Here is a 26810-nt window from a genome sequence, read left to right as displayed (position 1 = left end):
AGTTTCCTCCTACTCTTCAAAACGCACGGGGGTTGTAGGTTAATGGGATATTTGAGCGGCATGAGTTCATGGGCCAGAAGGGCCTGTTACTATTCTCTATGTCTTGATTTAAAATTTTCTTTCACCCAAACCGTTACAGTTTAGGCATAATCTGAAGAGATAATTTTAAAGTTTAGTCTCAGAAAGCTTTTGTGTCAAAGTCTTTACTGCTGTTCAAAAGTTCTCAAACTCACAAATTCTTGTAGATTTGGTTTCAGAGAATTGTTTCTTCATATGAATGATTTCCCTCTTTTGCATGGAGGTTTCAGAACGTGTTTTCTTCCATGATGATTTCACAAACCCTGGCAAGGGTGACATGAAGTGACTGTGAAAATGAACACAGTGAAACTGTCCTCTTTTCAAAGAGACAGCTGAAGTGGCTCTTTTTTTCCCATTAAATTGTGTATCTCCCATGGTCAAGAGAACACGATAAGAACAGTACCTCTCTCACTAGAAGCTACTGCATTTCTGACTTCAGATGTTTCTTGGTGCAATATTAAAGATGTCTTTTCTAGAGTGTCGAAAAGCCTTCTTTGTGTGCACAGATCATGAAGCAAAAGGCTTTTCCTTAAAACATTCATTGTTCCAGGTTTCCAAATTGTTTACTTCTCTGAATTAGCAATCTGAGTTTCTTCAATGAACAATCACTTCTGGTTTTTATTGCCCTGTTTACCAGATGCTTTGACTCCAAAAGACCTGCCATCTCAAAGGATTATGTGTGTGTATCCCTGTGTCCAGCCCATAAAATCCCTTTACTAAAAAAATATATAATTTTTAACCAAAGATTAATAATAGTAATTCCATCACAGGAGACAAGCCAAAACTTGATTGCTTCACAGGGGAGAGGCACATTAACTTTGAACAGAGTCTAAGGAGGGCCATAGCTGAGAAAAGGTTGAGAATGGCTGCCTTGTGTTCTGTCACGAGATGATCCAAATGTTTCATCTGTGAATGTTTCTTATTTTCATTGATAAACTGATCCTATCTATTTTGATTTGTGCTTGTAGGGAGCAAAGAAATGGTGCGAGTGATGAGGAAGAAAGGGATTGAAAAGAATCCAAATTTCCATGCCGTGAAGCACATTCCTTTTGACCAATTTATCCAATTGGTTGCACATGCTGGCTTGATGATTGGTAACAGTAGCTGTGGGGTGCGTGAGGCTGGAGCCTTTGGCACACCTGTCATCAATCTGGGAACACGCCAGACTGGAAGAGAAACAGGTAAGCTCTGGCACAGAACTCACCCAGGACTACAAACACATCTTTGTAAATTCATGAATGCTTCTGCTTATTGAAGAACCTTTCAATGGGATGGAAGCCAATTGTACCTTGAAAGTATTTCATTCCACAAGGCAGTCAGTCATGTTATCATTCCAAATTCAGGGCTTAAACACAAGGGATCTTGATGTGCAGTTCTTTGAAAGTGGCCAAGTGAGAGATAGGGTGGTAAACAAGACATATGGTATGTGTGGTTTCACTGGGCGGAGCACTGAGTATAAAAGTAAGGATGTCTTGTTAGAGCTATAAAATATTTTGGTTAGGCTGCCCATAGAATACTGTGTGCAATTCTGGTGGCCCCTTTACAGGAAGAATGTGCAGACTTTGGAATGGATATGGAAAAGGTTCTCCAAGAGCTATGGGAAGAGATTGGACAAACTTGGGTTGCTTTCTCTTGAGCATAGGAGACTGAGGGCATCCCTGATAGAGGTTTATAAAATCATGAGATGGTGGGCAGGCAGAATCTTTTTCCCAGGGAAAAAGCATCACATGCTAGAGGACATGCATTTAAGATGAGGGGGAGAAAGTTTAAGGGAGATGTGTGGGGTAAATATTTTATGGAGTGGTAGGTACCTGGAACGGGCTGCCAGGAGTAGTGGTGGTGGCAGATACAACAGTAGCATTAAAAGGCTTCAAGATAGATATCCCTCCATCCCCTTCATATTCATGTATCTATCAGGTGCAAGCACCAGAGTGCTAGTTTGAGTTGGGTCTGATACTCGGCACACATGTTGCTGAGTTGTGCTGTTCTCTGTCACCTTCATGTTAGACCAGTTGTTTAACAACATTGGTATTTAAATACCAATGTCATTTCTGTGCATTGCCAGATGAGGTTCATTTCAGACATACACACAGTGATGCACTGTCTGGTCAGCCTGTGACTTCACTGTTTCTGTATCCTATCCAATGGCACAGAAACAAACATAACTCCTGATGTATCATGAAACCCAGAAAGGGGCCAGTCATTTCTTCAGAGAGCAAAAATAAATTATGAAAGTAAACTCGCACAAAATATAAAAATATTGTAAAAGTTTTTTAAAATCATTTTATAAACTAGAAAAGGGTGGCTAAAATTAAAGATGTAAAGGGAATTAACATTGGGTGATGTGCAAATGGCCAAGGCATTGAATTAATATTTTGTGTCGCTCCTAACAGTGGAAGATTCCTTTAACATACCAAAAAGTTAAGGATATGTCTGAGGAAAGATAGCCTCCTTATCTGAGGAAGGATATCCTTGCCTTGGAGGGGATGCAGAGAAGGTTCATTAGGCTGATACCGGGGATGGAGGGACTCGCATATGAAGAAAGGTTGGATAGTCTAGGCTTGTATTCTCTGGAATTTAGAAGATTGAGGGGGGATCTTATAGAAACTTATAAAATTCTTAAAGGTTTAGACAGACTAGGCACAGGAAGGTTGTTTCCAATGCTGGGAAAAACCAGAACTGGGGCTATAGTTTAAGGATAAGGGGGAAGTATTTTAGGACTGAGATGAGGAAAAAATTTCTTCTCTCAGAGAATAGAAAATGTGTAGAATTCTTTGCCACAGGAAGTAGTTGAGGCCAGTTCCCTGTCAAAATTTAAGTTTAGGTTAGATTTGGCCCTTGTAACCAAGGGGATTAGTGGGTATGGGGAGAAAGCAGGAACCGGGTACTGATCAGCCATGATCATAATGAATGGCAGTGTAGGCCTACTCCAAATGGCCTACTCCTACAACTATTTTCTATGTTTATAAGTGAAGCCGTCAATGCAGTCGCTATCAGTAAGTTTCAAATTCCCTTATTGTGCAAAAGTATACAATCTATTACCTTTTCGACTGCCATAAAGTCACACAAAGGCGGCATGAGCTGGTGCTTCCGCCTGTAACTGAAAGAGAAGCAGAGGAGGCATTGACTTTCCACCACCTATTCTTATAACCTCTGCGGATGTATGACCTCCTGTCTTTTCCATCCATGAACCCAAGCTCATTGTTCTGAACCTTTGATATGATCAGGAAACTGCTAACACCTGTGTATCCCAGACCCAATGCCTAGTTCGCATGATCCTGTTTCCTGCAGCCTCATGTGAGTCCTATTGCTTCTGAGCCGCTCGCTGGTCCACTGCTGTGGTTACCTTCCCTATAGGGACTTCTGCCAGGCTACTTCCTCCAGGTAGGAGGAGGGGGGCGATTCCCACTCTGGTGCACTGTGCTGGTCCTCCAGCCTGCAACCCTAGAGGATTTGGCTGTCAAGCATGAGAACTGCCAACTTGAGCAATGAGCTACTGTTGACAGGGCTGACACTTTTTAGTAAAGGGGTAGTGCTGGACAAACGAGTGGGCAAGCAGATTAATAAATCCCCTGATCCTGATGGAAGAAATCACAGGTTACTGAAACAATGGAAGGTTAAGGTACTTTGCTAAAATTCTCTGGACTCTAGGCATGTCCCAATGAGTTGGAAGACAGCGAATGGCACAACACTATTTATAAAAGGATTGAAGTAAAAGACATGTAGCCACAGGCCAGTTGTCAGAAAAATGCTCAAAACTTTCCTTAAGGAGGAAATAATGAGGCATCAGGATGGAAATTGTTCTATCAGACTGGTGCTGCATAGATTCAGGAAGGGCAGATCTTGTTTAACAAATGTATTGACGCTCTAAAGATCTAACGAGTGCAGTGAGGGGTAAATGGATATTTCTTTGGTTGGCAGACAGTGGTAAGCAGAGTGCCACAGGAGTCTATGCTGGACCTGCAACTGTTCACAAGGTACACAAATAATTTGGAAGAGGAGTCTGAGCTGTATACGCATCTAAGTTTGCTAATGACACAAAAATGAGTGGAAAAGCAAATTGTGTAGAGGCTGTGGAGAGTCTGCAGTGAAATGTAAGTGGCCAAGGGTCTAGCAGATAAATTACATTATTGGAAAATGCAAAGTCATTCACTTTGGAGGAAAAAAACTAGTAGATCAGATTATTACAGTAGAACTCCGATTATCTGAAATGATTAGGACTGCACCGGCCATTTAAAAAAAAAAAAAGCCCTGTAGCAACAGCAAATCACTTGTAACAGTGTTTAAACCACAACAAACAACAAGGAAAGGCTTAAAATAATGTTTAATTCTCACCAAAAATGCTGGCTGCCACCTGCAGCCCGAGGTCCCCGCTGCCGCCAGCAGCTCGTCATCCCCGATCAGTATGGCTACAAAAATTTTTTTGATAATTAAGGATTTCTGATTTGTTTCCGATATCCTCATTTATCCAAAATTTAAAACATTGTTTGGATAGTGAGGATTTCGGAGAATCTGATTTCGGATAATTGGAGTTGTACTGTACTTCAATGTTGAAAGATTGCAACATGCTATCGTGCAGAGAGCCTTGGGAGTGCTTGTGCATGAATTGTAAAAGATTGGTTTGTAGGTGCAACAGGTTATCAAGAAGGCAAATGGGATCTTGGCCGTCATTGCTGGATGGATTGAATTTGCGAACAGGGAAGCTCTGCTGTAACTTATTGGTGAGGTGCAGGTAGGCTGCACCTGGAGTTCTTCATGCAGACTGGCTTTGGAGGCAGTGCAGAGGAAATTCATCGTTGATTCTGGAGATGAGGGGGTGAGCCTGCAAAGAGAGATCGAATCACTTGGAACATACTCACTGGAATTTAGAGGGATGAGAGGGGATCTTGTAGAAACATATAATTATGAAGGTGATGGATAAGATGGAGTCAAAAAGTTGTTTCCACTGATAGGTGAGACTATAACTAGGGAACAAAGGCTCAAGATTTGGAGGAAGTAGTTTAGGACCGAGTTGAGGAGGAAATATTTTTCCTAGAGGGTGGTGAATCTGGAATTCTAGGCCAACAGAAGCAGTAGAAGCTACCTCAGTGAATATTTTTAACACACAGATTTTTGCATAGTAGGTGAATTGATGGTGATGGGGAAAAAGGCGGGTGGAGTTGAGTCCAGGACCAAATCAGCCATGAACTTATTGAATGGCGGAACAGGATCGAAAGGTCAGATGGCCATTTCCTGCTCCTGTTTCTTGTGTTCTTCGGGGATCCAAGAAAGTCCAGGTGATGCACGTAGTTGTCTGAGGAATTGGTGGTCAATCAGCTGATGCCTCTGGAAGAGATGGAAGTGGAGAGGCATACATAAGCGCAGAGACAAAGGAAAAAATCAACACTGGTACAGAGCTACGGACAAGGTGCAAGAAGCCTAAAGGAAAGAAAATCCATAAATGGTTAGGAACATCTATAGATATTTGCTACCAGATGTTTTCCTTTCCTCCTCTCTTCTTTAAACATGGTGAGTGGAGATTTCACTTCATGACTCCCTGGTTCACTCTTTCTTCCTCATGTGGAAATATGAGGGAAATTTCAGAGATTGCATCCAGAGGGACCTGGGGTGTTAGAGGATATGCTGCTTGTCAAACATTCATTATCTCCTAATAGTACTAATTGTGTGCCACAGATGTACAAAAATTATTTTCATGTACTTCCAATATTAACGCTACTTTTTCCTCTGCTGGCACAGGTGAAAATGTTCTCCACGTGCGGAGTGCGGACACCCAGAACAAAATACTACATGCTCTCCAGCTCCAGTTTGGGAAATTATTCCCTTGGTATGCTCACAGTTTTATTTTGCAAGACATTCAATGCACCACTGGTTGCTTGTCCCAGGCGCTTGTAGAACTGGATCACCCAGTTCTGCTTCTTCATCAGAGTAGAACTAGGCATTGGCCACCTCTCGTTAACACTGTATTCAACCTCCACTCCGGAAATGGCAGAACGTCACAGCCCAGAAACAGCTCCTGCAGCCCATCTAGTCCGTGTCAAAGTATTTATTCCCTACCATACCCCTACTATCCACGAACCAATCCAATCTTCTGTTAAATGCAAAAGTTGATTCTGAATCCACTATCTCTGCTGGTAGCTCATTCCACACTCTCGCCACCCTCTGAGTAAAGAAGTTCCTTTAATCTTACCCTTTAACGTTTCTCATTTCAACCGCAACCTATGTCCTCTCGTTCTTGTCTCACCCAACCTCAGTGGAAAAAGCCTGCTTGCATTTGCACTGCAGAGAAGCACAACTCAGCTCTTACATTTTAAAAGCTTTATTTAAATTAAATAGTACAATGAATATAATTTAAAGAGCTACCTAATTAATGTTTATAAAAATCAAAGCCTCAGTTTTGCATGCCATACTCTTAATTTCAGTTTGGATGTCTTCCTCTTTGACTCTGAACATGACTTGCGCCCGCACTCAAGAGAAGGATTGTGTTCCTATCTCTATGGATCATCAATGTTTTCTATAGACTCTTGAAACGCCTTTAAAATACATTGGAAATCACAGGTTTTACCACTGATTTACACAATTATCCCTCCCTCACTGTGCTGAAGTAAGCCTGCAAATGGTCATAAATATATTCATTTAATTTGCCCTGCTCATTAATTTCCATACATTTTGAAGTGGAGGAGCTTTGAATTTATAGACATCTTGAAACATATCCACGCTATCAAACACTTAGCTGTGGACAAAAAAATTCAATGCCTCAGAAGTTGTGTGGGAGAGCAGATCAATTAATTGTGCCCTTGGGTTACAACATAAAACAAAAGAGCACATTACAGACCTTTTGGCTCACAAACTTGTGCCAACTTGTATAAACCTATTTAATGAATAACCCCTCTATGTTTCTTATATTCATTAACTAACGACATTTATTTTAAATTGTATCAGTCTCCACCACCAACTATAGAAAATTACAGGTCAGAACCAGGCTCTTTGGGACATCTAGTCCATACTAAACTATGTAATCCCATTGAGTAGTGCACAATACTCCAAATTTGGCCTTACCAATGTCTTGTACAACTTCAAAATAACATCTCAATTCCTGAGCAGGACACAAAAGTGCTGGAGAAACTCAGCAGGTCCCACAATATCCATAGGAAGTAAAAGACCATTGACATTTCAGGCTTGATGGAGGTTGAAAATCATAAATAAAAAGGTGGAGGGGAGAAGGAGAAAGAGGAGGAGCACAGGATAAAGGTAAGAGGTGGATGCAGGTGAGAGGATAGAAGAGAAAGAAGCTGAGAAGTGATAGGGGAGAGGGCTAAAAATGAAAGAAGATGGAAGGGAAGAGGGTGGGGAGTTGGAGGGAGTAAGACAGAAGCGTAGGGAAAGAGAGAGACGAGGGGAGGGGTTTAATGGAAATTGGAGGTTGATAGAGATAGTTAATGATTGTTGAAATGAAATACAAGGTGCTGTCCCTCCAATTTATGAGGGGTCTCAATTTGTCAGCAAGACCATAATACATAGGAGCAGAAATAGGATATTTAGCCCATCAAGTCTGCCCTGCCTTTTAATCATGAGCTAATCTATTTTCCCATTCAGCCCCACTACCCGGTTTTCTCCCCGTAACCTTTGATGCCCCAGCTAATCAAGAACCTATCAATCTCTGCCTTAAATCGGCCCAGTGACAATTGCCTGTGGCAACAAATTCCAGATTTACCATCCTCTGGCTAAAGAGGATCTCTTTTCTAAGTGAACACCCTTCAAACCTGAAGTTGTGCCCTCTTGTCATAGACTCACCCACCATGGAAAACAACCTTTCTATGCCTACTCTGTCTGCCTTTCACCATTCGAAATGTTTCAATGAGATCACCCTTCATTCTGTTAAATTCCAATGAGTACAGGTCAAGAGCTGGCAAACATTCCTCATATGATAACCCTTTCAATTCCCAGAATCATCATTGTGAACCTCACAAGTGGCCATGGACATATGTCAGTGTGGCAATAGTGTGCTGAATTAAAATAGTTTGCAACTGGGAAGTCTTTGCTGTTGCAGCAGACAGAGTGAAGGTGCTTAATGAAACAATCTCTCAGTCTGCTTCTGATGTAGAGGAGGCCACATCGGGAGCATCGGATGCATTAAGTGACCTCAGAAGGTTCTCAGCTGAAGTGTTGTTTCAGATAGTGGTGTGGGAGGAGGTGTAAGTGCAGCACTTCTTGTGGTCATGGGAACTTCCTGTAGACACACCCCTCTTCCAGACACACACAATAGGTCTTTGGTTCTAGATGAGTAACATTATACTAATATTCTTCAACAATCTTATGAAAGTGTCTATAACAAGTTAGTAAAAATGACTATCATTTTGTTTCAAGTTCTAAGATCTATGGTGATGGAAATGCAGTTCCACGGATATTGAAGTTTCTGAAGTCAATAGACATAAATGAACCTTTACAGAAGAAGTTTTGCTTCCCACCAGTGAAAGAGTGCAGCTCGCAGGATATCGACCACATTCTGGAAATTCAGTGTGCTTTAGCTGTTGACTTGGGTGGAACTAATCTGCGCGTGGGTATTGTCAGTATGAAGGTAATAATCCTTTCCTCCTGTTTCAGCAACGTCTTTGTTCTCAGAACACTTTTGTCCATTTGTAGGTTTGGTACTCACTAGATAAAACAGGAGCTCAACCTAATCACCTATATGCCCCTTAATATTAAAAAAAAATTAAAAGTAAACAAACAATACTTAAAAGCTATGAGATGAAGTGAGAGAGAAAAAAAACTTGATTAAAGCCAATTTGAAAGGAGGAAGAGTGAGATTGAGAAATAGAAGGTAACGAAGGGAACTCCAGATATGGGACCTGTTGTCGGGCAGCTGTATTATAGGCTAGAGTTAAGGTGATAGTTCTCTGGGACTGTGGATAATTTTATGGACAAAAAGGCAAAAACATGAAGGTATAAGAATGAAAAATTGGGGAATAGGAGCCAAAATGTCAGGAAGATCAGGTCCCCTCTGCAACTGTATCTGTGACTTCCTGTCTAATAATCTGCAATCAGTGAAGATGGGGAACACCATCTCCTCCATGATTGCACTCAACACTAGCACTCCTCAAGGATGAACTCACTACAGCTGAATACTGTTCCAACTCCATCTTTACAGTCACCAACAACACCACAGTTGTGGACCAGGTATCAAATAATGAGGAGACAGAATACAGGAAGAGATTTAAAGGTTAGTGGCTTGATGCCAAGATAACAACCTCATTGACTTCAGGAGAAGGAGGCAACGTCCTCAACCCGTCCACTTTAATGGTACTAAAGTCAAAAGAGAAGATACCATAGTTTTTAGGAATAAATATCTCCACTGACCTGACATGTGAAAAGCACATCTTGATGAAGTAAGTTCATCAAAGCCTCTACTTTCTTAAAAGACCATAAAAGTTCTGCATGACTTCTCCATGTGCCCCATTGAGAGCAGACTTGCTGGATGGATCCCAACCTGGGACAGGAGCTGCACTGTTCAAGACTGGAAGAACCTTTGAACACTACAGCATAGAAAGCAAGCCATTCGGTCCTTCTAGTCTGTGCCGAAATATCATTTCACTAGTCCCACTGACCTGCACCCATTCCATAACCCTCCAGACCTCTTCCATGTATCTTTCCAATTTATTATTAAAACTCAAGTGAGTCCTCATTTACCATGTCCACACTCCTTAGTGCTCTACCATTTACTGTGTATGTCCTACCTTGGTTTGTCCTTCCAAAATGCAACACTTCACACTTGTCTGCATTAAATTCCATCTGCCATTCTCTGGCCAATTTTTCCAGTTGGGCCAGATCCCTCTACAAGCTTTGAAAGCCTTCCTCACTATTCACAATGCCTCCAATCTTAGTGTCACCAGCAAACTTGTTGATCTAATTTACCACATTATCATCTAAATCATTGATATAGACAACAAACAACAATGGTCCCAACATCAATCCCTCCAGTCTGAGTCTAAGAAGCAATCATCCACAACTACTCTCTGTCTTCTCCCATTCAGCCAATTTCAAATCCAGTTTTCAACCTCTCCATGGATGCCTAGTATCTGAACCTTCTGAACTAACCTCCCATGTGGGGCTTTGTTAAAGGCCTTACTAAAGTCCATATAGACAACATCCACAGGTAGGTCTCAAAGGCAAGGACTCTGAACACAGTTTTGACGTAGGGAAGGATTTTATTTACAGAAGGCAAGTGTGGTAAAATGGCAACTGATGCAGAGTGCACACGCACATACACACACAATGAACTGGTACATACAATGATCAGGGAAAAATAACTATGATGCCCCACCACCCCTTGACTCAGTGTCGGCCCGGCTCTATGCTAATAGAGGGACACTAATTAAACGTTCCCAACCCTTTTAACAGTGCACATCTTACCAACAGTTTCTCCAGCACCCATCCACATTTCTAGGCCTAGAGTGAAACAGGGTGGTCCCACATTGGCAAAGAGAGAGAACAAAGAGCACATGGCACCTTTATAGAGCTGGAGGGACAAGCCCACATCATTTACTGGGGGCCTATAGCTCAATGGCAGGAGGGTTAATCTAATTACAACAGCCAATGGCCCAAGGCTGGAGAGTACAGACCAGGTCATTTACATGTATTCAACAGCAAGGTGTGCACCAAACCTTGATTGGCAGCTGGTGTGTCCTCTGACTAGGTAGGGGGCAGTGCTGTCACATGACAGCCACAACCCTTCCCAATACAGAAGGCTACTTTAACAAATTAAATTTGGCATTTAGTTAGTTTATTGCTTATTTCAATAAAGTTGCTCAAATGTGAGGTTATCCATTTTGGGGGCAATAATAGGAAAGCTAAGTATTATTTAAATGGAGACAAGCTAGGGAGTGGGGAGGTGCAAATGGATCTGGGTGTACTTGTTCACCGGTCACTGAAGGCTAACATGCAGGTTCAGAAAGCTGTGAAGAAGGCAAATGGCATATTGGCTTTCATAAAGAGGGGATTGGAGTATAGGAACAGAGACGCCCTTCTGCAGTTGTACAGGGCCCTGGTGAGACCCCACCTGGAGTATTGCGTCCAGTTCTGGTCTCCAATTTTGAGGAAGGACATACTAGCTATAGAGGGTGTGCAGCGCAGGTTTACAAGGTTAGTTCCAGGGATGGCGGGGTTGACATATGCTGAAAGGCTAGAAAAACTGGACTTGTATCCGATGGAGTTTAGAAGGATGAGGGGGGACATGATTGAGGTATACAAAATTATCAGGGGGATAGACAGGGTGAAGTCGGATTACTTGTTCCCAATGATGGGGGAGACGAGGACTAGAGGGCATAGTTTAAGAATACAGGGTAGGCCCTTTAGGACGGAGATGAGAAAACATTTTTTTACCCAGAGAAGTGTGAATCTGTGGAATGCTCTGCCACAGTGGGTGGTAGAGGCAGATTCACTGGTTATGTTCAAAAGAGAGATAAGACTCTAGTGGGCAAAGGAGTTGAGGGTTATGGGGATAAGACTGGAAAGGGGAACTGATAGTAGTGATCAGCCATGATCTGTAAAATGGCGGTGCTGGCTCGATGGGCCGAAGGGCCTACTCCAGCTCCTATTGTCTATTGTCTATTGTCTAAAAGCTAAAGCTCCAGCTACCTCTATTATCCTTGTTAATATTTCAGTAATATCCTGCCAGAAAGGTCTCACCCTCAAACACGACCATGTAGCATGTAAAAATGTTCCTATATCTGGTGCACACCTAAAACACATCTCGCATATTTCACATTTTGATTTATGTAACTTCTATTGGTGTAGGAAATTATATTGCACTAATCTGTATATTGCATTTATAATTGATGTCATGCTATCCAAACACCATTCAGACCAACATCTTTTCATTATTGCACCACCTCGATCCGACTCCCATCTCTCTCTCGATCTTTGTAAACTTGGTTTTGCACTTTCATTCTTGAGAGCATTGTAAATCTTAGTTATAAATATAGGTGTTTTTTCCCCAGCCAAATTGTTCATTCCATTCCACTAATTTCAATTGAGCCCAAATTTGACCCCCACCTTTCTCTTAGCTGGAGAAAACAAAATAAAGTCGCATTAGCTACTCTATTTATTTCTTAATTATTCAAAAGACACAAGAGATCCCCCCACATAACAGTCATCAATATATCTTATTCCTTTCTTTCTTTTCCAATCTTTTTATTATTATTATAATTTATAAACACATACAGTTCAAAGAGATATGAAAAATACATAGTAAATAATGAATTAATAGAGATATTAAACAATAATATTGCAGAATAAAAATATATCATAAAAATAAAATTTTAGATCAGTTTAGAGTATGAACTATCTCAAAAAAAATGATATAATTAATAAAAATATATAAAAAAAGAGAGAAAAAAAACCCCAAAAAGGAAGAAAAAACAAATCTGAATTAAAAACTTCAAAAAAAACCTACCGATATAGCTAAACCATGCCGATCACTCCGATCTCATCTAACAGCCCAATTATCATACATAATCATAAAAAGAAAACAGAGCCAGATCAACTCACCACAAATGAAAATATTAAATAAATGGTCGCCAGGTTAACTCAAACTTAGAAGGGGATTCATAGACAGAGTTTCTAATTTTCTCTAAATTTAAACATAGTATAGTTTTGGTAAACCATTGGAAAACAGTGGGAGAATTAACCTCTTTCTAATTCAATAGTATAGATCTTCTAGCCATTAATGTAAGAAAAGCAATCATACGATCCGCAGGAAGAGATAAATAAGTCAAATCTATCATAGGTAATCCAAAAATTGCAGTAATGGGATGTGGTTGTAAATCAATATTCAAAACGGTAGATATAATGGAAAAAATTTCCTTCCAATAATTCTGTAAAGAGGGACAGGACCAAAACATATGTGTAAGGGAAGCTATTTCCAATTGACATTTATCACATATAGGATCGATATGAAAATAAAAGCGATGGAGTTTATCTTTAGACATATGAGCTCTATGAACAACTTTAAACTGTATCAGTGAATGTTTTGCACATAGAGAAGAGGAGTTTACCAGTCGCAGAATTTTATTCCAATTTTCATTGGAAATATGAAGGTTGAGTTCTCTTTCCCAATCATTTTTAAACTTTCCAAAAGTCCCAGAATTTATTTTTGTAATTATATTATATAATTTAGATATCACACCTTTTGGAGGGAATTTTGAATATAGTATATCCTCTAAAACAGTCGTAGTCTCCCGATTGGGAAAAGAGGGTAAAGTCGAAACTAAGAAACTCCTAATCTGCAAATATCGAAAGAAATGAGATCTAGGTAAATCATATTTCATGGATAATTGTTCAAATGACATGAAAGAGTTATCCAAGAATAAATCCGAAAAGCATGTTATACCTTTAACTTTCCAGAGTAAATAAGCTTGATCAATTAGAGAGGGATGAAAAAAGAAATTTAGTACAATAGGGGTTTCCAAGATAAAATGACTTAGGCCAAAAAATCTCCAGAATTGAAACCATATATGTAGTGTATGTTTAGCCATTGGACTATCAATTAGTTTATATAGTTTAGTAAGAGTAAAAGGGAGAGCAGCTCCCAAAATAGAACGAATTGAGAAATTTTGTACCAGTTTAATTTCTAAATTTACCTAATGGGGATTTAGAGATAATTCTGAATAATTCAACCAATACCTTAAGTAACTAATATTAATTGCCCAATAATAAATTCTAAAGTTGGGTAATGCCAATCCTCCCTCCAGTTTAGATTTCTGTAAATATTTTTTTCCCTATCTAGGATTCTTGTTTTGCCAGATATATGAAGACAATTTAGAATCGACCTTATCAAAAAAAGATTTAGGAACAAAAATAGGTATAGCTTGGAATATATATAAAAATTTAGGTAAGATCATCATCTTAATAGCATTAATTCGGCCTATCATGGATAGGGATAATGGTGACCAATTGGTAAGTAAACTACCGATCAGGTCCAATAGAGGGAAAAAATTAGTCCTAAACAAATCTTTGTTTTTTAGTATTCTTAATCCCTAAATATATAAAATAGTCTCTAGCTATTTTAAAAGGCAAACTATCATAAATAGGAACCCATCCATTAAAAGGGAATAATTCACTTTTATTTAAGTTCAGTTTATATCCCGAAAAATTACTAAATTGGGCTAATAAAGATAAAACTGCAGGAATAGAATTTTCAGGATTGGAAATATATAGCAATAAATCATCTGCATATAGTGATACTTTATGAATATCCCTGCAACGAATAATACCAGTAATATTGGGTGCTTCTCTGATAGCAATTGCCAAAGGTTCTAAAGCTAAGTTAAATAATAAAGGGCTAAGGGGGCACCCTTGCCTGGTGCCCCGAAATAATCGAAAATATGGCGATCTTTGGGTATTAGTAAAAACCGAGGCAATCTTATTCCTTTGTCATACCATGAATTCTGTTTTTCTTTCAATACACCATTTATTTCTAGCCAGATTCTAATCATATGTATTAATATAGGGTTATCTGTCTTTTTTGTTATTAACTTAACATCTACTTATAAATGAAGTCCTTCACTGTCTCCTCTTATTGAATTCAGTCCCATTCGGATCTAAGAGAGGGGACTGTCTTCTTCAAAGAAGAATGATAAAAATCTTGCTTGTGTTGATAAATAATACTACTTAAATTCCAGAAGCCCAAGTACGTCCAGTTTATGATCCCAAGTTAGCTTTTCCAATAAAATCTTGGCACTTTGTTATTTCATAGGAATTTCCTTATGTAATATTTAATAATTTAAAGAAAATTTTAGGTAGTGCTTAGGCAACAATTTAAAAAGATACCGTGACCGTGGCATTACATTCATTTTAATTCAATTTACTCTTCCACTAGAGTAATTGGCAAGTCTTTCCATTTCTATAATGTAATAAAATTTATGTTCTGTAAATGATTATCTGTTATTATTCCTAAATATTTCATTCCATCCATCTTCCATTTAAATGTATTACCTTTTTGATATCTTTTATAATCAAAATTCTTCAATGTCATTATCTAGCTCTTGTCCATATTTATTTTATAACTTGATATTATTCCATATTTTTCTAATATTGTTTGTAATTTTTTTTCAAGGATTCAGCTGGATCAGACATAAATAATATCAGTAAATAAGCTAATTTTATGTTCTTCCTGTCCAACTTTGAAGCCTTTAATGTCCGGATCTCTCCTTTTAATCTCCACCACTGTCTCAATAGCTAGGATAAAAAGCACGGGACAGAGGACACCCCTGTCTACACGATCTACTCGAGGGGAAAAAAAAACCTCTGACATCTGATTATTAGTTATAATTTAAACCTGTGGTTTATGATAGAGTTTTTATCTAATTTATAAATTTTCTGCCTACATCAAATTTTTTCAATGTTTTAAATAGAAAAGACCATTCTAAACAGTCAACTACTTTTTCTGCATCTAAAGAGATGGTTATGCTTGGATTCAACTTTGATTTTGCTATATGTATTATATAGTCTACCTAGACTATTTGAAGAATGTCTTCCTTTAACAAATCCTATCTGGTCTGTATGTATTAATTTTGGTAGATAATGTCCCAATCTGTTAGCTAGTGCCTTTACCAATATTTTATAATCAACATTAGGTCTATATGATGAAGTTTTTAATTGATCTCTACTTTTCTTCGGTATCACTGTAATTATAGCAGTTGAGAAAGTTTCTGGGAGGGTCTGGGTCTCCACCACCTGGTCCAATACATCCATCTTAAGAGGAATCAATAATTTTTTTAATTGCCCATAGAACTGGGGAGGAAACCCACCCTCCTCCAGAGATTTGTTAGCTTGTAGAGTACCTGAAGCTTTCTCAATATCTTCTCGTGAAAGGAGCATCTAAATCAACTCATTCTCTTTTAATTTTGGAACTTCAACATTTAAAAAAATTCATCCATCTCATTTTAATTTCCTAATTCTAATTTATATAGATTCATATAATAGAATCTAAATTTTTATTATTTTTCTTTATATGTTATAATATTGGCCTATGCTTTTATTGCATTTATCATTCTCAATGACTCCTCTGCCTTTACCTGCCAAGTTGAAACTTTATGTGCCCGCACTCCTAATTCATAATATTTTTGTTTTGTTTTTAATGTAGTTTTTTTCCATTTTATATATTTATAACATGTTATATTTCAGTTTTTTTATTCTCTAATACTCTATATTTTTCTTGAAGTCCTGTTCGCTGATATTCTTTTTCCAATTTTGTTATGTCTTTCTCTAAACTATCCAACTCTGTAGCTTATTCCCTCAAGATTTTTGTATAAGAAATAATTTGTCTTCTTAGATAAGCTTTAAGCATATTGTTACAGAGTCCAGAGGACCCCAAAAACCAGCAGCAATAGATAGGTACCACAACACAAAGGGGTACTTAAACAAAATTAGTTTTTAATTATATATGAACAAGAAAACAGAATTAAACTTTAACTTATTACTATCAACTTACTTACCTACTTAATCCCCTCCCCCCCCCCCCCCCCCCAATACTTAGCGCAGGTGTGTGTAATGGGTAAATAAGCTTAGAAAAGTTCTTTGGATCACAGTCCAATCTCACTGGTTGCAGACAATTCTTGTACTGTGCACAGAAGTTAGCATTAACAAAGTTCACCAGTCTTTGGTGCTTTTCAGGCACATGGATACCACTCATGAGGTTTCTTGCTGGTTTTCAGAGAGAGATTCCTTTTCCAGGACATCCGCAACTGATTCCTTCTCAATCAGTCTTGCTGACAAAACTTGCCCCCTTCAGGGTTCTCCAGATGATCCTCTTTCTTTCAGGTCATCTTTCAGACAGCCAGTTTTCTTCTTTGACCAGGCAGTCTTCCAAAAGTTTGCCAGCTTTGTCCTTCTGGAACTGATTTCTGTCTCCTTTCTCTCTGTTTCACACCCTCCCTCTCTGAGAGCAAAACTGTTCTCCCTGCCTGCAAAAATCACATGCTCTCCCAGGCAAGCTATATGTTGCAACTTTGTTGCTCTTTTTGCTAAAAGCACGCTGCCAAAGTCCTGCAAAAATTCTGTGTTTTTTAAAATGCGTGTGTGCAAGCTGCTCTAGAAATTCCTCCCAAGCCACCTCAAAATACTCTGTCACAGTATCCATATTAAAAAACTATTATCAGTAGAAGAAAGATTCATTTCACAAAATAATTCTATCTGTCTTAATAAACTCATAAAAGTCCTTTTGCCATTTACACACTTTCTTGTTTTTCCATTATCGCAATAGTTATGGCAAATGATCTGATAAAAGTCTCGCCAAATATTCTATTTTTACCACTCTACTTTTTAACTGGGCAGATGTTAAAAATAAATCAGTCCTTTTATGTGAATCATATACTCTTGAGAAGAATGAATAGTCTCTTTCTACAGGGTTAAGCTGCCACCATATATCAAAATAATTTAAATCCTTCATAAATGATTGTTGTTTTTGCAGCTTTTGCCCTTGTTATTGTTTTAGCTGATTTATCCAGACAGAATTTGGATCTAGACAGAAATTGAAATCTCCTTTTCCCTCTGCTGTTTTTAAAAAGACGGCCTTCATAAAGGCTTCACCATCCTATTTTGGTGCATAGATATTCATAAAAGTCCATGATTCTGCATAAATTTTACAATGTGCCATTATAAATCTCCTGGCTTGGTAAGTCAATGACTCTTTTATTATTAATATATTTTTATTAATTAAAATTGCTACTCCTCATGCTTTTGATCCAAATGAAGATGATATTACTTGTCCCACCCATCTTCTTTTTAATTTACTATGTTCCAATTTTGTAAGATACATGTCTTGTAGAAAGACTGTCTGCTTTTAATTTTTTTATAGGTGTGCCAAGACCCACTTCTTCTTCACCATCCTATTTAACCCATTTTCATTAAAACTAATTCTTTCTCTTTGGCTTGGCTTCGCGGACGAAGATTTATGGAGGGGGTAAATGTCCACGTCAGCTCCAGGCTCGTTTGCGGCTGACAAGTCTGATGCGGGACAGGCAGACACGGTTGCAGTGGTTGCAAGGGAAAATTGGTTGGTTGGGGTTGGGTGTTGGGTTTTTCCTCCTTTGTCTTTTGTCAGGGAGGTGGGCTCTGCGGTCTTCTTCAAAGGAGGTTGCTGCCCGCTGAACTGTGAGGCGCCAAGATGCACGGTTTGAGGCAATATCAGCCCACTGGCGGTGGTCAATGTGGCAGGCACTAAGAGATTTCTTTAGGCAGTCCTTGTACCTCTTTATTGGTGCACCTCTGTCTTGGTGGCCAGTGGATAACTAATAAATTTTAACATTCTCTCCATATCGATTTTCAAATAAATATTATTTAACAATAAAACTTTTTAGATTGTTTAAATAATTGTGATCTTTCCCCTTTAAAAAACACATACAGTGTCCCTGCCCTGATGGTGACATAAACAGGAAACCCCAAAAACCCATGAGGGAAAACCTGCAGAATATCTCAAGGAAGAAGAACTTCTCCCTTTAGCACTATATTTTTAAACTTCTCTCCAGGGACCGTTGTCCCCACCTTGCTATTACTTTTTTTTCAAATTTTTGCTCTTTACTGGGCTTTCTGTGAACATTTCAATAAAATTTACTTTTCAACAATAAATACAAGACAGTTTAAAAAAAAAACAACTTTTACTTAGTCCCATTATAAAAGTTCTTCACAGGCTTCTTCTTTGGCAGCATTAGTCTTTTCATAAACCTTGCAAGAAGTCTTCCACCTTGTTCTTAGTCTTGAAAACTAATTACCTTCTTCAACCTCGACCCTCAGAGTCACTGGGTATATCATTGAATATTGTTTTTGGAATATAATTGTCTTTTTAACATAGTCAAACTCCTTCCTTTGCTTAATCAAAGTAGGACTAAAATCTTGAAAAATAAATAGTACTTTTTCATTGTCATTCTCAGGTGGGTTATTATTTTGCTTGGAGTATTCATATGCTGCTCCCAGAATTGTCTCCCATTCCCCGGTAACTCAAAAGTCTTAACAGGACCACTGGCTCTCCAAGGTTTGAGGGTCCGGTGAGTCCTTTCAGTATGTTTTTTTCTCTGAATTTGCCTTCTTCCAACATTCGTGGGATCCATGTTTCAAAGGCGTTCACTGGATCTCTTCCCGCGATTTCTTCTTTCAGCCTGATAATTTGAATATGTTTTGTCTGCTAAAATTCTCCATGTGATCGATCTTGTCCAGCAGGCCTCGTCTGCCCAACTCCTGTTTCTTTGCATCTTTTTCCAAAGCTTTTAACTTATTTTATGTTTTTTTTTACCAAATCCACTTCTGCTTGTTTCACTCTTTCCATTAAGTCTCCAACATTTCTTTCATTTCAGTCATGTATCTCATTGCAGTTTCAATGCCTGCAAATCGATTGCTCAAGTTTTCCATTATCTCCAGAATAGTATTTAGTTCTTGGCCCAACTCCCCAGCTCTCCCAGGTCCACCTGTCCCGAGGCCACTCTTTCAGGCTTTCGCTCAATGTTCCTGGCTGAGTAGAAACTTCCTTAATTTTTGTTCTTGGCTGCCTTCATTTCTTACTATTTGTTTTGTCCATTTTTTTTGTGAAAAAAATTCTTAAGTTTTAGCTTTTAAAGTTTGTCTTTTTGATATTCTTCACGGAGAGCTCGATCAAAACACTTGTATCTAAGTCTTTCGCATGGCCATGCTCTTTCTCCAGTATTTTTGTGTAAACAACAATCACAGTGTTTAACTCTATGTAGTTAAGAGTGGTTAGCGTATAGCTATTACATTGAAAGTGATCCAGATTCGAATCTGGTGTTGACTGTAAGGAGACTACGTTCTCTCCATCTCTGTACTGGGTTTCCGTCCACTCTCAAAAACATAAGGAGGTTAATTGGGGTATTTGGGTGGTGCGGGCTCATGGGCCGGTATGGCCTGTTACTGTGCTATACGTCTTAATTTATAAAGAATAATAACCCGTTAGTGTGTTCACAGAACCTTTCTCACTCAACTAGGTATTTTGTTACCAATATACTTGGGCTTAATTGTTGAGTGAGTCTTTGCCTTGTCACAGAAAGTCAGAGGAGCTGAAAACCATACCTTGCTGCTCTCTTTGTACCAACGGCTTCCCCTAAAATTACCAAGTACAGAACATGTCCTGGTGTTATTTTACATAGGCTAGACTGATTTTACCACTTTGAGCTATGACTAAGTTACCGCAGATTTTGATTAAATTTCATCAATTACATATCCTTTTTTTGTAGGGTGAAATTATTAAAAAATATGTTCAGGCCAATCCCAAAACCTACAATGAAAGGATTGAACTGATTCTGAAGATGTGTACAGAAGTAGCAGCTGAGTCAGTGAATCTGAACTGTCGAATTCTTGGAGTTGGTAAGTTGGGATTTTAGCTATGGAGGGAACCTCCTGTAATGGAAGCAGATGTCTGTTACACGGATTTGTATGTCCCTTGTGTCATTCTCAACTACTGTGTCCTGCATATACAATAATCATTTTGCAAATTTAAGTTGTTATTCAGCAGATACAAGACCTTAAAAAAAATAGGGAGCAGAAATAGGTCATTCAGCCCATCGAGTCAGGCCTGCCATTTAATCATGAGCTGATCAATTTTCCCACTCAGCCCCACTGTCTGGCCTTCTCCATAAGCTTTGATGCCCTGGCTAATCAAGAACCTATCAATCTCTGTGTTAAATATACACAATGAGCTGCCTCCACATCCTTTTGTGGCAACAAATTTCACAGATGTTCCACCCTCTGGCTGAAGAAATTTGTCCACATCTCTGTTCGAACTGGACCCATTTCATCTGGAAGTTATGATGTAGAAGTAGTTCATATTATTGTATTTGGTGGTGATGCAGCAATTAAATTTCTTGACTGGTAATTCATGGTTCAGAACTAACCAAAATGGCCTGTTTCCGTGCTGTAATTTATATATATATATATATATATGTGTGTGTGTGTGTGTGTGTGTGTGTGTGTGTGTGTGTGTGTGTGTGTGTATGTGTGGATATATATATATGAATATATATGTATGTATATATATATATGTGTGTATGTATATATATATATATATATATATGTGTGTGTGTGTGTATGTATATATATATATATGTATATATACATGTGTATATATATGATTTGTGGCAACTCAGGAATTTAATTTCTATTAATAAACAAATTTAAACAAAACCATTTGTCTTCATTAATGATGATCATAAGACACTGGATTTGTGAAAAATATGATCTGGTTCACAAACGTTCAACAGGAGGAAATCTGCTCTGGCCAGCTATGAATCCAGCCTTTCGTTGCTGTTGGATTTATTCAGGAGGTTACTGTTTGCAGAAGTAAGTGATTAACTCGAAATGTTGACTTCTCTGGAATGCTCAAATCTTAGAAAATGAATTTTTTAAAACATTGTACAGTTTCCTCCAACTTGGGCAGAGATGGGTATTATTTTGACTCGTGTCTGATATTTACATCTCTATTTCACTCCTCAGGCATTTCCACAGGAGGACGTGTTGACCCTAATGAAGGAGTTGTACTTCATTCTACCAAGCTCATTCAGGAATGGGTTTCTGTGGATCTCCGGACACCAATCTCAGATGCTCTTCACCTTCCAGTGTGGTTGGACAATGATGGGAATTGTGCTGCTTTAGCAGAGAAAAAATTTGGCCATGGCAAAGGTGTGGACGACTTTGTAGTGGTCATCACGGGTACAGGTGAGCATCAAAGAGTGCCGAGATTTGATAGAGATATGCAAAATTATGAGGGGTACAGATAGAGTAAATGCAAGCAGGCTTTTTTCCACTGACAGTAGGTGAGATACAAACCAGAGGACATGGGTTAAGGTTGAAAGGGGAGATGTTTTGGGAGAACATTAGGGGCAATTTCTTCCCACAGATCGGTAGAAATGTGGAGGAAGATGCCAGTTGAATTTTAACATTGAAGAAAAATTTGCACAGGATGGGAGGGGTTTGGAGGGATATAGCCTGGGTGCTGGTCAGTGGGACAAGGCAAAATAATAGGTCAGGCCCAAGGACCTGTTTTCTGTGCTGTAAAGGTTTGTGGTTTGATGTCAATCAGCCGATGGGTGTTGGCTGAAAGCCAGTGCAAGTAATAAATAGAATTTGGCCATGGTTTCATTTGGCAACTATCAAACGCAGCAGTATACCTCCCAGTAGTATCAACCTGGTTAAGCAAGTCCTCGTTGTAAAGCATCTTTTTGAAAGGAAACAAATTTAATTTGCATACAAACCAGCAACTATTAAAAGCAAAGGACTATAATTTAATTTTTTAAATTAAAAAATGCAGCACTGTAATCGGCCCTTCTGGCCCAAGTTCCTGTGCTGCCAAATTACACTCATTTGACCCCCATACATTTTGAAGGGTGGAAAGAAACTGGAGCACCCAGAGGAATCACACGCAGACACGGGGAGAATGTACAAACTCCATACAGACTGTCCCGGATTTGAACTCTGGTCACTGGGGTTATAACAGCATTGTGTGCTCGCCGTGCCACCCCTTGAACTTGCATTGTCTTGGCAAATGCAAACCTGCAGCGCTATGTCCAGAGCACTTCACTTTTGCCTTCAATGAGAGGTAGATTGCAAAAGCAAAGTATTATTGGGGTGGAAATGTTTGGCAGAATGGTCAGCAGCTGTGGTGAAAGCAGCTAGTTGACTTTTCAAATCAATGACTTTATCAGCCAAAGCACATGTAATATTACAGCACAGTATAGACCTGTCAGCCAATGATGTTGTTCTAGCCTATGTAAACCTACTCCACAACAATTTAATTTTTCCCTAACTCTAACCCATAATCCTCAATTTTTCAGAATCTGGTTTATTGTCATGAACATGTCGTGAAATTTGTTGTTTTGCAACAGTAGCATTGTGCATTATAGGTGCAAAATCGCTATAAATTACAGTTCCATAAATACAATTTTAAAAACAAATAGTGAAAAAGATTTTTAAAAAAGTGTGATAGTGTCTGTGGTTTATTGCCCATTCAGAAATCTGATGAGGAGAGGAAGAAGCTGTGTTTGTGTCAATGGGCATGTGTCTTCAGGCTCCTGTACCTCTTTTCTGATGGTAACAGTGAGAAAAAGGCATGGCCTGGGTCGTGAGTGTCCTTGATAATAGAGGCTGCTGCCTTGAGGCACTGCCTCTTAAAGGTATCCTTAATGGACTGAAGACTATTGCCCATGATGGCGCTGGCTGAGTTTACAACCCTCTGTAGCCTTTTCCTGTCCTGTGCCTGTTCCTGAACCTTCTGGTTCATACCAGAAGGTGATGTAGCCACTCAGAATGCTCTTCATGGTTCACTGTAGAAATTTGCAAGAGCCTTTGGTGAAGAACCAAATTTCCTCAGACTCCAAATGAAAAATAGCCACTGGCAAGCCTTCTTCATGATTACATCAACACGATGGCCCCAGGATAGATCTTCAGAGATGTTGACACCTAGGAATTTGAAGTTACTTACTGCCTCCAGTATTGACCCTTCATTGAGGACTGGTTTGTGTTTTTCTGGCATCCTCTTCCTGAAGTCTTGATGACATAAAGGTTGGTAGTGTTGTGGGTAATCTGGAGGGTTGCCAGAGATTATAAAAGGGGGCATTGATAGGAATACACTGCCAGCAACAGTGGTGGAGACAGTACAGTAGGATCTTTTAAGAGACTATTAGATGGGTACATGAACAGAGGAAAATGAAGGGTGATGTTGTAGGGAAATTCTAGGCAGTTGTTAGAGTAGGTTATTAGGTCAGCGCAGCACTGCGCCGTAAGATTCTATGTTCTATGTTTGATCCCTTCTGTCTACACCTGACATGGGCCTTTGTTTTTTGACCAGTCTTTGGTCCATAACCCTTCACTCTAACAAGAACATCCTGTCCCTGAACTCCCCATCTCTCCTTTCAAAGCTTCCCTCTTGCCTGATGTCCCTTTAATTGCATTAACGAATAGAGAGTAGAAATACTGCAGAGAGCAGGAGTCACAGGATTATGGCTTAATCTCATGTTTCTGAATTCTAAAGTTTTGAGTTGCTTGGGATTGAGACTAACTTCAACATAGCAATGTGTGGTTCATTTTATTCTTGGAGCATTCATTCTTTCCAGAAATATTTCAACAGTATTTTAAAATGTGAAATTAGTTGACTGAAATTGGACCCGAATTGATCATTGAAGAGAAAAGACCAATCAAATTAGTTCAGGTTCTGAATTGATTACAGGAAAATATCCATTGCTCCTCCTGTTTTCCCACTGACCAGCCCTTGTGGAACCATTCCCAGAGGAAAATGTACTTTTTTCATGAAAACTTCAAATGAATTTAATTCAGAATATTCACCAAGATTTTCATTAAATCATGTTATTCCATGTTGTTCTTCAAGTTAGCCCGCCGTCAATTGGCAGTTAGAAAGAATCCAACAATGTAGTGAACGCAACAGGAGGGCCAAAACTATGACCCTCACACTGATGCACTTGCTTCAGTGGCCTTGGACGAGACTAACCAGCACCTTGCCATGGAGTACCAGCAATTTTGGGATGATTAGAGGTGACAGCTCTTGCTACTTGTTCAGGGATGTAAATAGTGGGGCAGCCTGCACAATAGAGGCCAGTGTCATGCCCCTGTTGGGAGAAACCTTTTTGAGGCCCTCCTGACAAGGTCAAGACAAGTCAAATTTATTGTCATCTGAGTTGGCAGGGGGGATGGAACCAGGGTGTTAGGGTTGAAAAGAGGAAAATAGAAAGAAGTCAAAGATACTGTGCAGCAAAAATAATAAAAAGGACAGGCAGGTGAAAAGACAAGATGATTTGCTGTCCAATAGAAATGCAGCAAAATCGGTAACAGATACTAGTCTAAGTGTACTGTACTTAAATGCACATGGAATTAGAAATGAAGTAGATGACCTTGTGCACAGCTACAGATTAAAAGATATGACATTGTGGCCATCACCGAGATATGGCTTAATGATGGTTGTGATTGAGAGCTGAATGTCCAAGGGTACACACTATATAGTAAAGATAGGCAGGTAGGTAAAAGGGGTGGCATGGCCCTGATGGTAAGCAATGATATTAAATCACTCGAAAGAAAGACATAGGGTCAGAAGAGGTAGAATCCTATGGGTTAAGTTAAGAAATGGCAAGGGTAAAAGGACCCTAATAGTAGTTATATACAGTTATGGCAGAGGAAATAAATGAGTATTTTGCAGCAGTCTTCACTGTGGAGGACGTTAGCAATATACTTGATAATCAGAGGTCTCAGGGAATAGAATTAAGTACAGTCAAGATTACTAGAGAGAAAGTGTTTGGTAAATTAAATGGCTGGGTTCTCATTTCTGTGAGGGGCGCTGGACAAAGTGGCGACTCTCTGTCTTCCTTACAGTAGACAAAGTTAAAGAATTTTGTGTATGCTACATTCCAAAAATAATATTAAGTGACAATAATGGAACTTTTACCTTTAAGTCTCCCGGACTGGATGAGATTCACCCACAGGTCTGAAGGAGGTGCCTTTAGAGAATGTGGAGGCATTGGAAATGATTTTCCAGGAATCAATAGACCTTGGCATGTTTCCAGAGAACTGGAAGGTCACAAATGTAGTTCCTTTATTTAAAAAGAAGGGAGGCATCGGTAGTTGGAAAGTTATTGGAGTCTATCCTCAAGGGCGAGGTTATGAAATACCTTGAGGTGCATGATATGATAGGTTCAATTCAGCATGGTTTCATGAAGGGAAGATCCTGTCTGACCAACCTTTTGGAATTTTTTGAGGTAATCTCGAGTAGGATGGACAAGGGAGAGGCTGTGGATGTTGTGTATTTGGATTTTCAAAAGGCCTCCAATAAGGTGCTGCATAAGAGACTGCTTAATAAGATACGAGGTTGCAGAGAGACGAGGACAGCTGAGGAGAGTGGGCAAAGAAATGGCAGATGAGATATGATGTTGAGAAATGTACAGTTCTACATTTTGGAAGAAGGAATAAACAAGCAGATTATTATTTAGATAGGGAGAAAATTCAAAATTCGTAAGTGCATAGGGACTTGCGGGTCACTAAGTTGGATCGGCAGTAAAGTAAGTGAATGCTATGTTGGCATTCATTTCAAGAGGTATAGTGTATAAGAGTAAAGAGGTTTTGATGAGGCTCTATGGCCCACTGGTGAGACCTCATTTGCAGTACTGTGTGCAGTTTTGGGCCCCTTAGAATGGATGTACTGATGTTGGAGAAAGTTCAGAGAAGATGTATGAGGATCATTTCTAGAATGCAAGGGCTAACATATGAGGAGTGTGTATCGGGTCTTGGACTGTATTCATTGGAGTATAGAAAAATGAGAGATCACATAGAAACATTTCAAATGCTTAAAGGAATGAACAGAGTAGATGTGACTAAGATGTTTCCCTTGGTGGGTAAGTACAGGACAAGAGGGTACAGTCTTAGAGGGTGCCCATTTAAAATAGAGATGAGAAGAAATTTCATTAGACAGAGGGTCGTGGATTTGCGGAATTCATTGCCACATACAGCTGTGGAGGCCCGATCATTGGGGGAGTTTAAGGGGAGATTGATAGGTATTGAATTAGTCAGGGTATCAAAGGATATGAGGAAATTGGAACTAGATGTGAGAACAGTTTAGTTCATGGTGGAGGGGCGGAGAAGACCTGATGGGCCGAATGGCCTGCTTCTGTTCCCTTTTTCTTGTGATTGCACAAGTACAACACAACAAAACAGCGTTCTCCGATCCTCAGTACAAAACA

General features: G+C 39.2%; 1 protein-coding gene across 7 annotated transcripts in view; it reads left to right on the top strand.

Moving 5' to 3' along the window:
• gne (glucosamine (UDP-N-acetyl)-2-epimerase/N-acetylmannosamine kinase) overlaps nucleotides 1–26810 on the top strand; it is an 83941-nt gene that overhangs the window by 47289 nt on the left and 9842 nt on the right. For all 7 annotated transcript variants that reach the window (XM_069926096.1, XM_069926093.1, XM_069926095.1 and 4 more), the window contains exons 5-9: nucleotides 1047–1259; nucleotides 5815–5902; nucleotides 8443–8653; nucleotides 20313–20442; nucleotides 21568–21789. In XM_069926096.1, the coding sequence (XP_069782197.1) occupies nucleotides 1047–1259; nucleotides 5815–5902; nucleotides 8443–8653; nucleotides 20313–20442; nucleotides 21568–21789 (864 nt within the window). The remainder of the gene's footprint in view (nucleotides 1–1046; nucleotides 1260–5814; nucleotides 5903–8442; nucleotides 8654–20312; nucleotides 20443–21567; nucleotides 21790–26810) is intronic.

This window comes from Narcine bancroftii, chromosome 3 (assembly GCF_036971445.1).
Source record: "Narcine bancroftii isolate sNarBan1 chromosome 3, sNarBan1.hap1, whole genome shotgun sequence".
Classification (NCBI taxonomy): Eukaryota; Metazoa; Chordata; class Chondrichthyes; order Torpediniformes; family Narcinidae; genus Narcine; species Narcine bancroftii.
This window is presented reverse-complemented; position numbering and strand designations above follow the sequence as displayed.